General features: G+C 38.2%; 1 protein-coding gene across 7 annotated transcripts in view; it reads right to left on the bottom strand.

Moving 5' to 3' along the window:
- LOC134213646 (solute carrier family 7 member 14) overlaps positions 1-13054 on the bottom strand; it is a 55474-nt gene that overhangs the window by 17355 nt on the left and 25065 nt on the right. For 2 of the 7 annotated variants that reach the window (XM_062692894.1, XM_062692897.1), the window contains one exon: positions 4286-4603. In XM_062692894.1, coding sequence (XP_062548878.1) covers positions 4286-4287 — 2 coding nt within the window. In that variant the 5' untranslated portion in view covers positions 4288-4603. Of the gene's footprint in view, positions 1-4285; positions 4608-4717; positions 4735-4823; positions 4840-4863; positions 5126-13054 lie in introns of those variants that run through there. The other 5 variants (XM_062692896.1, XM_062692895.1, XM_062692898.1 and 2 more) reach the window with 5 other exon arrangements.

A 13054-nucleotide genomic window follows, 5' to 3' on the forward strand; every position in this document is an offset into this window, starting at 1 on the left:
TATCGGTGCAAATTAACCGCAATTCAAAATATTCATTTCAGCCCTAGTAGATATTCATTTTTTGCGCTCGATTATCAATTGGCTATTGAAGATCGGGCGGTAAATTTGGTATGGAAGTTTGACAGCATGCTGCGAGATGTTCGTGCCTGCATCGCCGAGCGTCTGATCAAAACAAACACGAATCTATGACGAAGCTGCCTACTGAGCATCGATGCAACTGATAGTAAAACGAAGATTTCCGTCCTTGGGACGGTGAAACTTGTATGGAAATAGCGTTTTAATGGACGCATAGGACATAGCACCTACAAACGAACATTTTCGGAGGGTGAGAGCTCAGATAAGAGTCTGCTTGTTGCTCTACTGCCCATGATTTCATAGTTGACGTATCAACCATTCGAAATGTCGGCAATTTCCTTCATTTTGATGATGATCCCAGTCACCACGAGTACGCTGGCTTCTACCCCTCTGTTACTGACTTCATAATAAGATAATATGATTGTACATATCACAAAGAGCCATGGCTCCGTGAAGAGTTATACACGCCTAAGCCTACGAAATAAACAAAATTGAAAAAAAAATAATATAAATAATCAGTTCAACATAGATCAATTAAGCAAATAGTAGTTTTTATCATAAGTGACAATTTCCCCAAAATGATCTCGATTATACGAAGCGTATCATATGTTATGAAATTTGGCGCTTACGCCACTAATGCAATTATCAATTTAACATCAATAAATGCAAATAATAGGTCAATAATGCAAAAAGTAGAAAAACTAGTTTAGAATCATTTTCCCAACGACACCATTAAATTAAAACGTGTAGAATGTAAGTTATGATTTTTGTCCCGTAGTTCCATACGTTCGAAGCACTGTGCGGCGCCGAGGTGAGGTCGTTGGGAACGGAAGTGACCTTCCAGTGCAAGCAACTGGACGAGGTCACGAACGCGGACGACGTCGTCTCTGCCATCAGAGAGCAGTGCGGTACAAAGGTCGTCTATTAGGCACGCAGCTAGCCTACCCTAGTTAATGGAGCGAGGGATGTTGAAATCGGCTGGTCAGTAACCCCAATAAACAAATTGGACTGGTACTATTGGTGCTTAGAGTCGGGACATAAGTCCTACGACTTTAAGGGCCCAGACCGTAGCAACCTGCGTCGTCATTGTGGTTGGGAAGGGCACAAGGCGCAGGAATGCAAAAAGTTACCAAAGTGTCCATCTGCGCCAGCAAAAAGCAAGCATGTAATCACGTTATGGGTGGACCTCCGTGTCCCATCGGAGAGAAAAACAAGAAGAAGCCACGCAAGCAACACAGTTGAATCTCAACCACTGTGCATATGTCCACCAGCTGCTGTGGCAGTCGTTCTCGGAGTCGAGGACCGATGTCGCTCTCCTGTCCGACCCGTACAACGTCCCTGACTTGGGCCGCTTTTTACGTGACTATTTTCACTCGGAATTTATTCCATGTACCACAAAGAGCAAGCAATTTATTTGAAACAAGTCGACAGATCTTTGTTTACGCGTGTCGATCGAAAGGCCTTGCTGCAGGAATTTCTTGGATGGCTAAGAAGTTATTCTTCATACACATTCTATTCTATGTAGCACAAAGAGCTTGCACCATATTTGAAACAGGTCGATAGACCTTTGGTCGTTTTTTACGTGGTTTTCGGGATTTACGCGGTTTTTTGACGTAGGACTTACGTCTCTCTTTACTATACCGAGTGACATTCCAAAATATTCAAATCGACCGCGTTACGCTGTGTTGAAAAATTTTAAACGTTAATAGCGTTCGTCTCAATGGACGAATTTCTGCCCCTCAATCGACAGATTTCAAGTATGCCTTTCATGTCCATGCTTGATAAGACCCGAAAAACTTGTTTTAATAGGCATGAAACTGTTTTCAATGAAAAACATTGAGATCAAGGGAACCTATAAATATGGGTACCGCATAATTCTTGCATCATTTCATTACCACGTTCTCATTGGTGCAGACACCAGCGAATGAGCAGCCGCTGGGTCTGCCGAGAAGCCATAAAATAGCGCAACGCGATTTTTTCCTTTCATTCTGACCGGACCAAGCGAAGCAACCGCATCATCGATTGAACACCGTCTGCACCGACCGCTTTTTCGGCTCGACACCATCGAAGCCACCATCATCAGCCGAAACCTAGCCAGTACAGCAGCAGTCCGAAAAGTCCCGTTAGGAAATAGACGCCAGCAGCGAGCAACAAGCGTAAAAAAGAAGAAGCCCTTCTCGAACGCGTTGATGATGATGACGCTTTGGCTGACAAAGAAGCGGGATACAAGACACTGGCTGATTGGCCCACCAATCGGGAAGCAGAGAAGATTCAAAATAAGGTATAAAAGAAAAGTGCATTCGCTCGCAGAGCATTCAGTCTTTTTTATACCACCAGTAGAAATTCGCGGTTATTTGAAAAGATCGTTTTCTTACTCTTTGGACTTAGCCGAAGCAAACAGCCTTTTTCAAGGCTCTAAGAGTTAAAAATAATGTTCTCCTTCAGTCGCTATCGCACGGATTAGGAGGCCCTACATCCCCTGCTGGGCCAACTTGCGGCTTATTTCAGGCAGTCCTTCAGTGGGAAGGTTGCCACTGTCGAGGCTAATATTCCGTGACCGGACAGATACTTCCTGAATAGTTTTTGATGATTCTTGTTCGAGGTAGATTTGATTTCTGTGACGGTTTGATGAGAAGATTTTGCCAAGGAATGGTATGCAACGCCGATTATTTATCCAAAATAGTTGATGTGAGAAATTTGGACATATTATGTATCTTAAAGGCATGGTCAAGTCAAGTCCTACGTCCACTTGGCGGTTATGTCACAGACATTACCCACTGTTCGTTTTTTACGCGATTTTCGGGATTTACGCGGATTTTTCCAAAAGTTTTTTTTAACGCGGTTTTTAAAAAAGGTTCGGAAACACGTGAAAACCACAAAAAAAACGATTTTTAGTAAAGTCGTTTTTATGCGGATTTTGGGATTTACGCGATTTTTTACGCGGTTTTGATTTACGCGGAACGTATCCCCCGCGTAAAAACCGACTCCAGTGTACTAGTATTTTTTAAGATGATTCTTTCCTATTGAAATCATTGAAGAAAGTCGTGGGAAGGAAAGGGTTTAAAGTTGCATTTACATATTTGCATGCTCCGAAAACGTGCATGAAAAAAAATGGGGTTGTATACAAGACACGACCGCTCGACGTAAACTACGTAAAACTATATATATTACACCGAACCAATTATTCCGCTCTATTTAGAAGAGAAGCAACTATCCCAGCTTTAGTAGCATATATCACTCTGTGAGGGAGTAAGGACCCCACTGTCTGGCAGCTTGGTCAACCCATCCATACACCTCAGTTCAACAATTGATAATACCCTAAAAGTATGCAATTATCAAGGATTGGAACGCGCTGCATAGGGTATGATGCATGAATGAACTAAAATTTTCAATAGTTTAGCGATGATACTATAAAGTTTCAATAGTACCGGCAAATTGGTGGAGAGTTTATGAATCGATTGATATATACATCTTTAAAATCCATTGAAAGATAAAGGACCTATTAATGTTACAAGTCTTACATGATTTCGTGACGGTCCCCAATTTTGAAGTTTTCATTTTACACCCTGTATCCGAGTTTTCCCCTTAGACGTAGTTTACGTCAAAAAAATTAAATACAAAATGTTTTTAACAGTAGGTATTATCGAGTTAATTATTTTTCATTGTATTGTCTTGTGGTCTGTCAGGAAATTGGAAGAAGAATCCGTAGATTCTGATTAGCATACGCAACTAGAGAGCTGTCTACACCACTTGATTTTTTTTTTCGTGAAATGAAAACAACATTCTCTAGCTATTGTCCTTCTTTCGCGTCAAAATGTGTTCCGTGAGCCGAAAAGCTCCGCTACTGCCGGAAGAATGTTTCTACGTTTGGTTTTTGAGCCAATAATTGGTTTGGGATCCTTGTCTCAATTAACTGCCACCTGCCGTCACCATATTATTGTCGAATGAGTAAGGTGTGTACTGAACTCAACATCCCGTTAATCTTTTTGAATAATTAAAATGTAATTCTCATCGCAATCGAAGCAACAAGCAACCCTCGTCAACCAGACAGATAGCTGTTATACCCATTGTGATCGTACGTTCGACGTGATGTAATCGATTCTCAGAATGAACTTAATAAAAAAAATCCCCGACCCGTGCGGACGAACGTTTCGCCTATATATGCTTACTAAATCTCGCATTCTACATTGCATTGACTATAGATACTTACATGTTCGAGCGCAATTAGGCCGGGGTGGCCTTCGACGAAATCCGAAACCCAGTGCCTGCTTGGGACGCCAAAGCTACTTGTTTTGCACTTAGTCGTGCCCTTCTTCGCTCGTTTTGGACTGGCTGTTGATCCTGGCAGCCCAAACCTAGAGCTGATTTATAATTAAACACAATTTAGCTACACCGACCGTTCCGGGGATCTATTTTTCTGCACGCGAACACTTTTCTTCGAACACACCATTTTTATTTCGCCGTTTTGCTCAAGTTCCAGTCCAAAAACAGGTGCACATTTTCGGAAGAAAACTGTTGGAAACGGTTTCTAACTCGAGGCACGAAAAAGAAAGAAAAAAACGAAATTAGTTTATTGTGTCGGAAAATCAATGGGCGGCTGCTCGGTCGTTTGTTGTCCGAAATAGGAAAGATAAATTTCCACTCGTTGTTGGAGGGGTTTCGCAGGTTGAAGCCGTGTGTTGACAACAAACAAATTGAACAAAGTATGTGGCCTCAAAAATACAAATATCAAATCATAGCAAGACTACACGGAAGAATGCTTGCGTCCAACGATTTTCTCATCACTACCGGTTTTAATGCTTTTCCATAATATGTATTGTTCTGACGATTTTTATCACCCCGCGACGCGACGCACAATAAACAGAAGCATGGCTGCGCTATCGCAGAGCAAACTATACACGACAGCGGGTGGGAAATGTCTGATATGAAAATCCTTTCACACCCACAATGATCTCGTGCAACCGCGCAACTTTTATGTCACTTGCAGCGTAGGTGGGTGGTATCCCGAGCAGGAGCGACGATCTCAACAACAGGAGTTGGTATGATCTAAGTGTGCATAAAAGAGGTAAAATACTAAAAAAAAATAATACCAAGAACTGATATGCAAAATACTTTGGATATAACATACTCGAGGTAATTTAATATCAAACGAATGATAATTTTCTACACGTTTGGTATTGTAATAACAGAGCATGTTATGCATGAAGTATTTTGTATATTCATTTTTCGTATTATTTCTTTGGTATTTTACCTCTTATGCAAAACCTAGTTCATACTAGAGGCCTGAATAAGAGAAACGCGGATTGAAAATATGTCTCTGCCAACACTGCATTCAATCTTCTTCATCAAAGAACAACACATGAAAAGGAAGAAATGGTTTATGTAGATACAATCTCACAATCCGCTATTTTATGTGTCCACATCACATAACAATAGAATCCAATAAACAATGGAATTTCATTTCATAATCTATAAATGACTTGCATATATTATTGCAAACTTATGTAAAATACATTCAATTTTGTTTATTTAAAAATGGCATGAAATCGAATTTGGCCGTTTTCAGTATTTGAGCCAACATTTTGGCTGCTTGACAGGTCTCCTGCTCGATTGGCTGCTGTTTTTTGACGGTTCGATTGGCGGCACATACCTATCCGCGTTTCTCTTATTCAGGCCTCTAGTTCATACCAGTGTAAGGTATCAATAACAGAATGAGTATTATTGAGTTATTTTCTCCTGCTCGGAATCCGGTGCCTTGTATAAACACCGATGGTATTTTCAACTTTGCCTGCCGCCTTGTAAGTCCGCTTTTGATCTCATTTCTAAACAGCGCCTAATTGGCGGCAATTCAACCCAGTAGCACACAGTGTTGATTTTTTCGCTGTAGTTTATGAATGATATAAAAAGGGCCTTTTATGAGAAGATCTGTAAATGATTAATCCACTTAAAAGTGAGATAAAAATTTTGCTTAACCATCGAAACCATATATGAGCCTCCCGACCAACCATTTCTTCAATTTTCTTTAAAATTCTTCATATAGATCGTTAAAGGTTTTCATATCAACCGTCGATAGCGATCGATGCCATTTCATGAAGAGTTTTAAATTAATCAAAAGTTAAAACACGGAAAATTGTTATCGATCTTTTCCAAAATATCGATATCAATTGATACCAACAAAAAGTTATTTATTTTTGCAGTTCTACTTTACCGACCTGTCAAAATTTCCAACAAAAACAAAAATAGATTCTTCAGAGGTTTGCTTCTACATTTTTTTGTTTATTTTTTTGCTTAATCGGGAATCGAACCTGAAGAAGTGATGATGTTATAAATTTGCCCAGAGAACTTAACCACTAGCCCACAATGAAATGATGATTGTAAGCAGCTAAGTTGCATCAACATGCTAAGACTTGAAATTTTCATTCGCATATTACTTGCATATAGGGGGATTATTTCCCACTTAACACCATTCTCACATTCATCTTACTTCAATGCGTACATAAAATGACAGCTGCTGTTAATTGGTTCGTAAATTGGAACTATATTACGGCTTTTAGAATTGAAATCCGAGTGTCGTTTCATTCAACATCCGTTCATTTTTAGAAAATTTCTAAATCATAATTTTTGAGATGTAAACAAACCGCAAAATATCCATCGGTGTTTTGATATCCAACGATATGAATCGATGGACCAAAACGTAATGAAGGTGCAGCGATGTTCGACAGTAAAATTCGTTGTCAAAATATATCATAAAGTTGAGATCGTACTTTATCAGAAATCTGATAACGTTTCATGAATATTCATATCGTTATTGTGATTAATTTGATGGTAAAGATGTAGCGATGTTCATCTTTCAAATACTTTGTCAAAGTATATCATTGCGTTGATATCATACTTTATATGAACTATGATAACGATTCATTAAGATTTGTATCATTTTTGTGAATAATGTAGTGTAAAGAAATACCAGCAAAATTATTTAATTTTAGATAAATAACTTCGAAGAAGTTTGACGAATGGTTGGCCGGGTAGTGTCTTCAGGAAAGATGTAGCGGATGTCATTTCAAGCCACTTTGCCAAAGTCACCCCATACCTATGACTTATATGTATAATATGTAACATTTTTTGTTGAAGGTCCCTGAAATCAGTTTTTTGAGCATAACTTTTTTTTTCTATGTTTCAGGCATTTTTACCATCTTCTACAAAGTTGTTTGGCGAACAAAAATACACGTTTTTGTAGAACATTGCAAAGCTCTATCTCTTGAAATTGAAAAGTTATTTGAGAAAATGTGTTTTTTCTAAGGGGGTTGTTCCGGCGCAAAATGGCGCACACATCTTTTTAGTACCGTAATCCGAAGGAAAAAAACCCTAAATGGACCGAAACGTCGGGAAAAGATTAAAAACATAATTTTCAATTCCCTCCAAGACTGCGAAGCCAAATATTTCCCAAATAAGCTCAATACAACAGTCGAGCAAAAAAGAAAAATAAAATCAACTATAAATTTTTGAACTCACAACAAGCTACCAAAAAAGCACTCAAAACAAGTATAATAACAAAAAAAAATGAGCTCATACCTACACGCAAAAAAATGTTGCGGTTGAAACTACCATTCCGAGGGTTAATTTAAGAATACGCACTGACGATTTTCAGCAGACAGCAAACCCGTTTGATTTTACCATGCGCGCAGTAAAAATCAACTGTGGTCCTGGTGGAATGTTGTTGCATGAACTGAATCAGTGGTGAATTTGTCCGAATGCGTGGTTAATTTAACCGAAAATTTGTGGTTGTTTTGAAAACATGGCGTAGTCTACAAAATAGTAACCGTTACCATGGAATATTTTCTGTGTATAGTTATGTGATAAGCAATATTATTTTCTTGGTTAATCCATAGTTTTTATTTCGAAATTTTGATATATATATTTATGTTAAAAAACCAGATAATTCCACTAGCGGTGATGATGTCTTTTTTGAAACACCTACGGGAGAAATATTTACAAAACAATTAAAAGAATGATCAATGTTCCCCCAGATTACGGTACACTGAAACTGCTGTAAACTTTTAACTAGCGGTTGAAGCTTGTGTTTACACGGAATTACACGTGACTTATATAGATTTAAAATGTCCCACTTTTTGCTTTACTTGTACACTAACTTTATGTAAATGCTAATGGATAGATGGCCAATAGTCCAATAGTATATTGCAACACGAAGAACTGTGCTGATGTCTGTATGTGTGTATGTGTGTATGTATAGACATATTATAGACCCATATTTTGGAATTTAGCAATAACCAATTTTTCATAGAAAACTGCATTCCATTCCATTCCGAAGGGAAATTCATCCGAATTTCCGAAGGGAAATTCATCCGAATTTCCGAAGGGAAATTCATCCGAATTTCCGAAGGTAAATTCATCCGAATTTCCGAAGGGAAATTCATCCGAATTTTCCGAATTTCCGAAGGGAAATTCATCCGAATTTCGAAAGGAAATTCATCCGAATTTCGAAGGAAATTCATCCGATTTTCGAAGGAAATTCATCCGAATTTCGAAGAGAATTTTATCCAGAATTTCAAATGAAATTCATTCGAATTTCGAAGGAAATTCTCTGAATTTCGAAAGGAAATTCATCCGAATTCGAAGGAAATTCATCCGAATTTCGAAGGAAATTCATCCGAATTTCGAAGGTAAATTCATCCGAATTTCGAAGGAAATTCATCCGAATTTCGAAGGGAAATTCATCCGAATTCGAAGGAAATTCATCCGAATTTCGAAGGAAATTCATCCGAATTTCGAAGGAAATTCATCCGAATTTCCGAAGGAAATTCATCCGAATTTCCGAAGGAAATTCATCCGAATTTCGAAGGAAATTCATCCGAATTTCCGAAGGAAATTCATCCGAATTTCGAAGGGAAATTCATCCGAATTTCGAAGAAATTCATCCGAATTTCGAAGGAAATTCATCCGAATTTCCGAAGGAAATTCATCCGAATTTCGAAGGGAAATTCATCCGAATTTCGAAGGAAATTCATCCGAATTCGAAGGAAATTCATCCGAATTTCCGAAGGAAATTCATCCGATTTCCGAAGGAAATTCATCCGAATTTCGAAGGGAAATTCATCCAATTTCGAAGGAAATTCATCCGAATTTCCGAAGGAAATTCATCCGAATTTCGAAGGAAATTCATCCAATTTCCGAAGGGAAATTCATCCGAATTTCGAAGGAAATTCATCCGAATTTCCGAAGGAAATTCATCCGATTTCGAAGGAAATTCATCCAATTTCGAAGGAAATTCATCCGAATTTCGAAGGAAATTCATCCGAATTTCGAAGGAAATTCATCCGAATTCGAAGGAAATTCATCCGATTTCCGAAGGAAATTCATCCGAATTTCCGAAGGGAAATTCATCCGAATTTTCTGAAGGGAAATTCATCCGATTTCTCTGAAGGAAATTCATCCGAATTTCGAAGGAAATTCATCCGAATTTCGAAGGAAATTCATCCGAATTTCCGAAGGAAATTCATCCGAATTTCGAAGGGAAATTCATCCGAATTTCGAAGGAAATTCATCCGAATTTCGAAGGAAATTCATCGAATTTCGAAGGAAATTCATCCAATTTCGAAGGAAATTCATCCGAATTTCGAAGGAAATTCATCCGAATTCGAAGGAAATTCATCCAATTTCGAAGGAAATTCATCCTGAATTTCCGAAGGAAATTCATCCGATTTCCGAAGGAAATTCATCCGAATTTCCGAAGGGAAATTCATCCGAATTTCGAAGGAAATTCATCCGAATTTCGAAGGAAATTCATCCGAATTTCGAAGGGAAATTCATCCGAATTTCGAAGGAAATTCATCCGAATTTCGAAGGAAATTCATCCGAATTTCGAAGGAAATTCATCCGAATTTCGAAGGAAATTCATCCGAATTTCGAAGGAAATTCATCCGAATTTCGAAGGAAATTCATCCGAATTTCGAAGGAAATTCATCCAATTTCGAAGGAAATTCATCCGAATTTCCGAAGGGAAATTCATCCGAATTTCGAAGGAAATTCATCCGAATTCGAAGGAAATTCATCCGAATTTCGAAGGAAATTCATCCGAATTTCGAAGGAAATTCATCCGAATTTCGAAGGAAATTCATCCGAATTTCGAAGGAAATTCATCCGAATTTCCGAAGGAAATTCATCCGAATTTCGAAGGAAATTCATCCAATTTCGAAGGAAATTCATCCGAATTTCGAAGGAAATTCATCCGACTTCGAAGGGAAATTCATCCGATTTTCGAAGGGAAATTCATCCGAATTTCGAAGGAAATTCATCCGATTTCGAAGGAAATTCATCCGAATTTCGAAGGAAATTCATCCGATTTCGAAGGAAATTCATCCGAATTTCGAAGGAAATTCATCCGAATTTCGAAGGAAATTCATCGAATTTCGAAGGAAATTCATCCGAATTCGAAGGAAATTCATCCGAATTTCGAAGGGAAATTCATCCGAATTTCGAAGGGAAATTCATCCGAATTTCGAAGGAAATTCATCCGAATTTCGAAGGGAAATTCATCCAATTCGAAGGAAATTCATCCAATTTCGAAGGGAAATTCATCCGAATTTCGAAGGGAAATTCATCCGAATTTCGAAGGAAATTCATCCGAATTTCGAAGGAAATTCATCCGAATTTCGAAGGAAATTCATCCGAATTCGAAGGAAATTCATCCGAATTTCGAAGGAAATTCATCCGAATTTCGAAGGAAATTCATCCGAATTTCGAAGGAAATTCATCCGAATTCGAAGGAAATTCATCCGATTTCGAAGGGAAATTCATCCGAATTTCGAAGGAAATTCATCCGAATTTCGAAGGAAATTCATCCGAATTTCCGAAGGAAATTCATCCGAATTTCCGAAGGAAATTCATCCGAATTTCGAAGGAAATTCATCCGAATTTCGAAGAAATTCATCCAATTTCGAAGGAAATTCATCCGAATTTCCGAAGGAAATTCATCCGAATTTCGAAGGAAATTCATCCGAATTTCGAAGGAAATTCATCCGAATTTCGAAGGAAATTCATCCGAATTTCGAAGGAAATTCATCCGAATTTCGAAGGAAATTCATCCGAATTTCGAAGGAAATTCATCCGAATTTCGAAGGGAAATTCATCCGAATTTCGAAGGAAATTCATCCGAATTTCGAAGGAAATTCATCCGAATTTCGAAGGGAAATTCATCCGAATTTCGAAGGAAATTCATCGAATTTCGAAGGGAAATTCATCCGATTTCGAAGGAAATTCTTCCGATTTCCGAAGGAAATTCTTCCAATTTCGAAGGAAATTCTTCCGAATTCGAAGGAAATTCATCGAATTTCGAAGGAAATTCATCCGAATTTCGAAGGAAATTCATCCGAATTTCGAAGGAAATTTATCCGAATTTCGAAGGAAATTCATCCGAATTTCGAAGGAAATTCATCCAATTTCGAAGGAAATTCATCCGAATTTCGAAGGAAATTCATCCGAATTTCGAAGGGAAATTCATCCGCATTTCCGAAGGGAAATTCATCCGCATTTCCGAAGGGAAATTCATCCGCATTTCCGAAGGAAAATTCATCCGAATTTCCGAAGGAAAATTCATCCGAATTTTCGAAGGGAAATTCATCCGAATTTCCGAAAGGAAATTCATCCGAATTTCCGAAAGGAAATTCATCCGAATTTCCGAAGGAAAACTCATCCAAATCTCCAAAGGGAAATCAATCCGCATTTCCGAAGGAAAACTCATCCGGCTCAACTGCCTTTCCGAAAAAAAATCCTAGATTCAAAGCAAACACCATCCAAATTGCCAAGAGAAATACATCCGAAAGTTCAAAGGAAGGTCATTCAAACATTCAACTTTTCGGAAAAATTCTCAAGCATTTCCTGTAAAACTGTGGACAAATTTCCCTTAAAAATCGTAGGATTTAAAAGTGGAAAATAAACAAATTTTCATGGAAATTGCGGAAGAATTTCCAGCAACAATTCAATAGAGTTTCTCATAAAAATTTGTTAGAATTTTCTGTTGTAATTTTAAAGAATTTCCAATGGAAAAGATTGTCTTGTGGAAATTCAAAAGAATTTCCAGTGGAAGTTTTAAAAGTTTCTCGTGAAGATTAGGAAGAACTTTCCATCGCAAATCAAAAGAATATTCCTTAAAAAATCTGGATAAAGCAATACGCTTTAGTTAATTTTTACGCAGTCGTCCGTGACTCTATCTGGTATTGCTGTAATAATCGCACAAAAGGGAACTACCAACGCAACCGTTATGTCACCTTTTTGAAGAATGTGTTTTTGAAAAACAGCCCTACACAAGACCTTCTACTCCATTTTGACAGGGATTTAGGGATCGCGATGGGGTTTATATGCAGAGTCCAGGGACGGAAACGGTTGACATTTCTTTTTATCATCCAATCTGCCACGAAGTAAAAGAAAAACAAAAACACAGCAGCCGCAGCAGCAGCCACGACCAAGCAGACGACAGTCAGCACATGATTTTATTATTTTCTCTCCCCACAATTAATGTTTCTGTACGCTCATTTCACGACGTATGACCGTTTTTTGGTGGTAAATGATTATTCCTTTACTCCTTGCTCATTTTAGAGACTAGAACTAATTAATTAGTACCAACGGCTAGCATTCTTACTAGGCTTTGCGCCACAGGCAATTAAACTCGATTCAGTTCTGTTTGCGCTGCGCACGAACCGAAACAGCAGGCTTATTCTGCGTCTCGCACGAGACGAAACGACAATTCTCGTGTCGTTGTCGTATGACACTTCTCGTTCTATTCCGAATGTCGACTCGCGCGAGACGAGACGTTCATTTTGTGTCGAGAGGAAGGATGAACCGGCATCGAAATGAAGTTCATTTGGAGAAACGTCAAATTGAGAAAAGTTTATCGCGGAGTTTAGAAAAAGGGCGAAAAAAATTATGTTTGATAAAATATATTTTTATTTTACTATTTATTTCA

Source organism: Armigeres subalbatus, chromosome 2 (assembly GCF_024139115.2).
Source record: "Armigeres subalbatus isolate Guangzhou_Male chromosome 2, GZ_Asu_2, whole genome shotgun sequence".
Lineage (NCBI taxonomy): Eukaryota > Metazoa > Arthropoda > Insecta > Diptera > Culicidae > Armigeres > Armigeres subalbatus.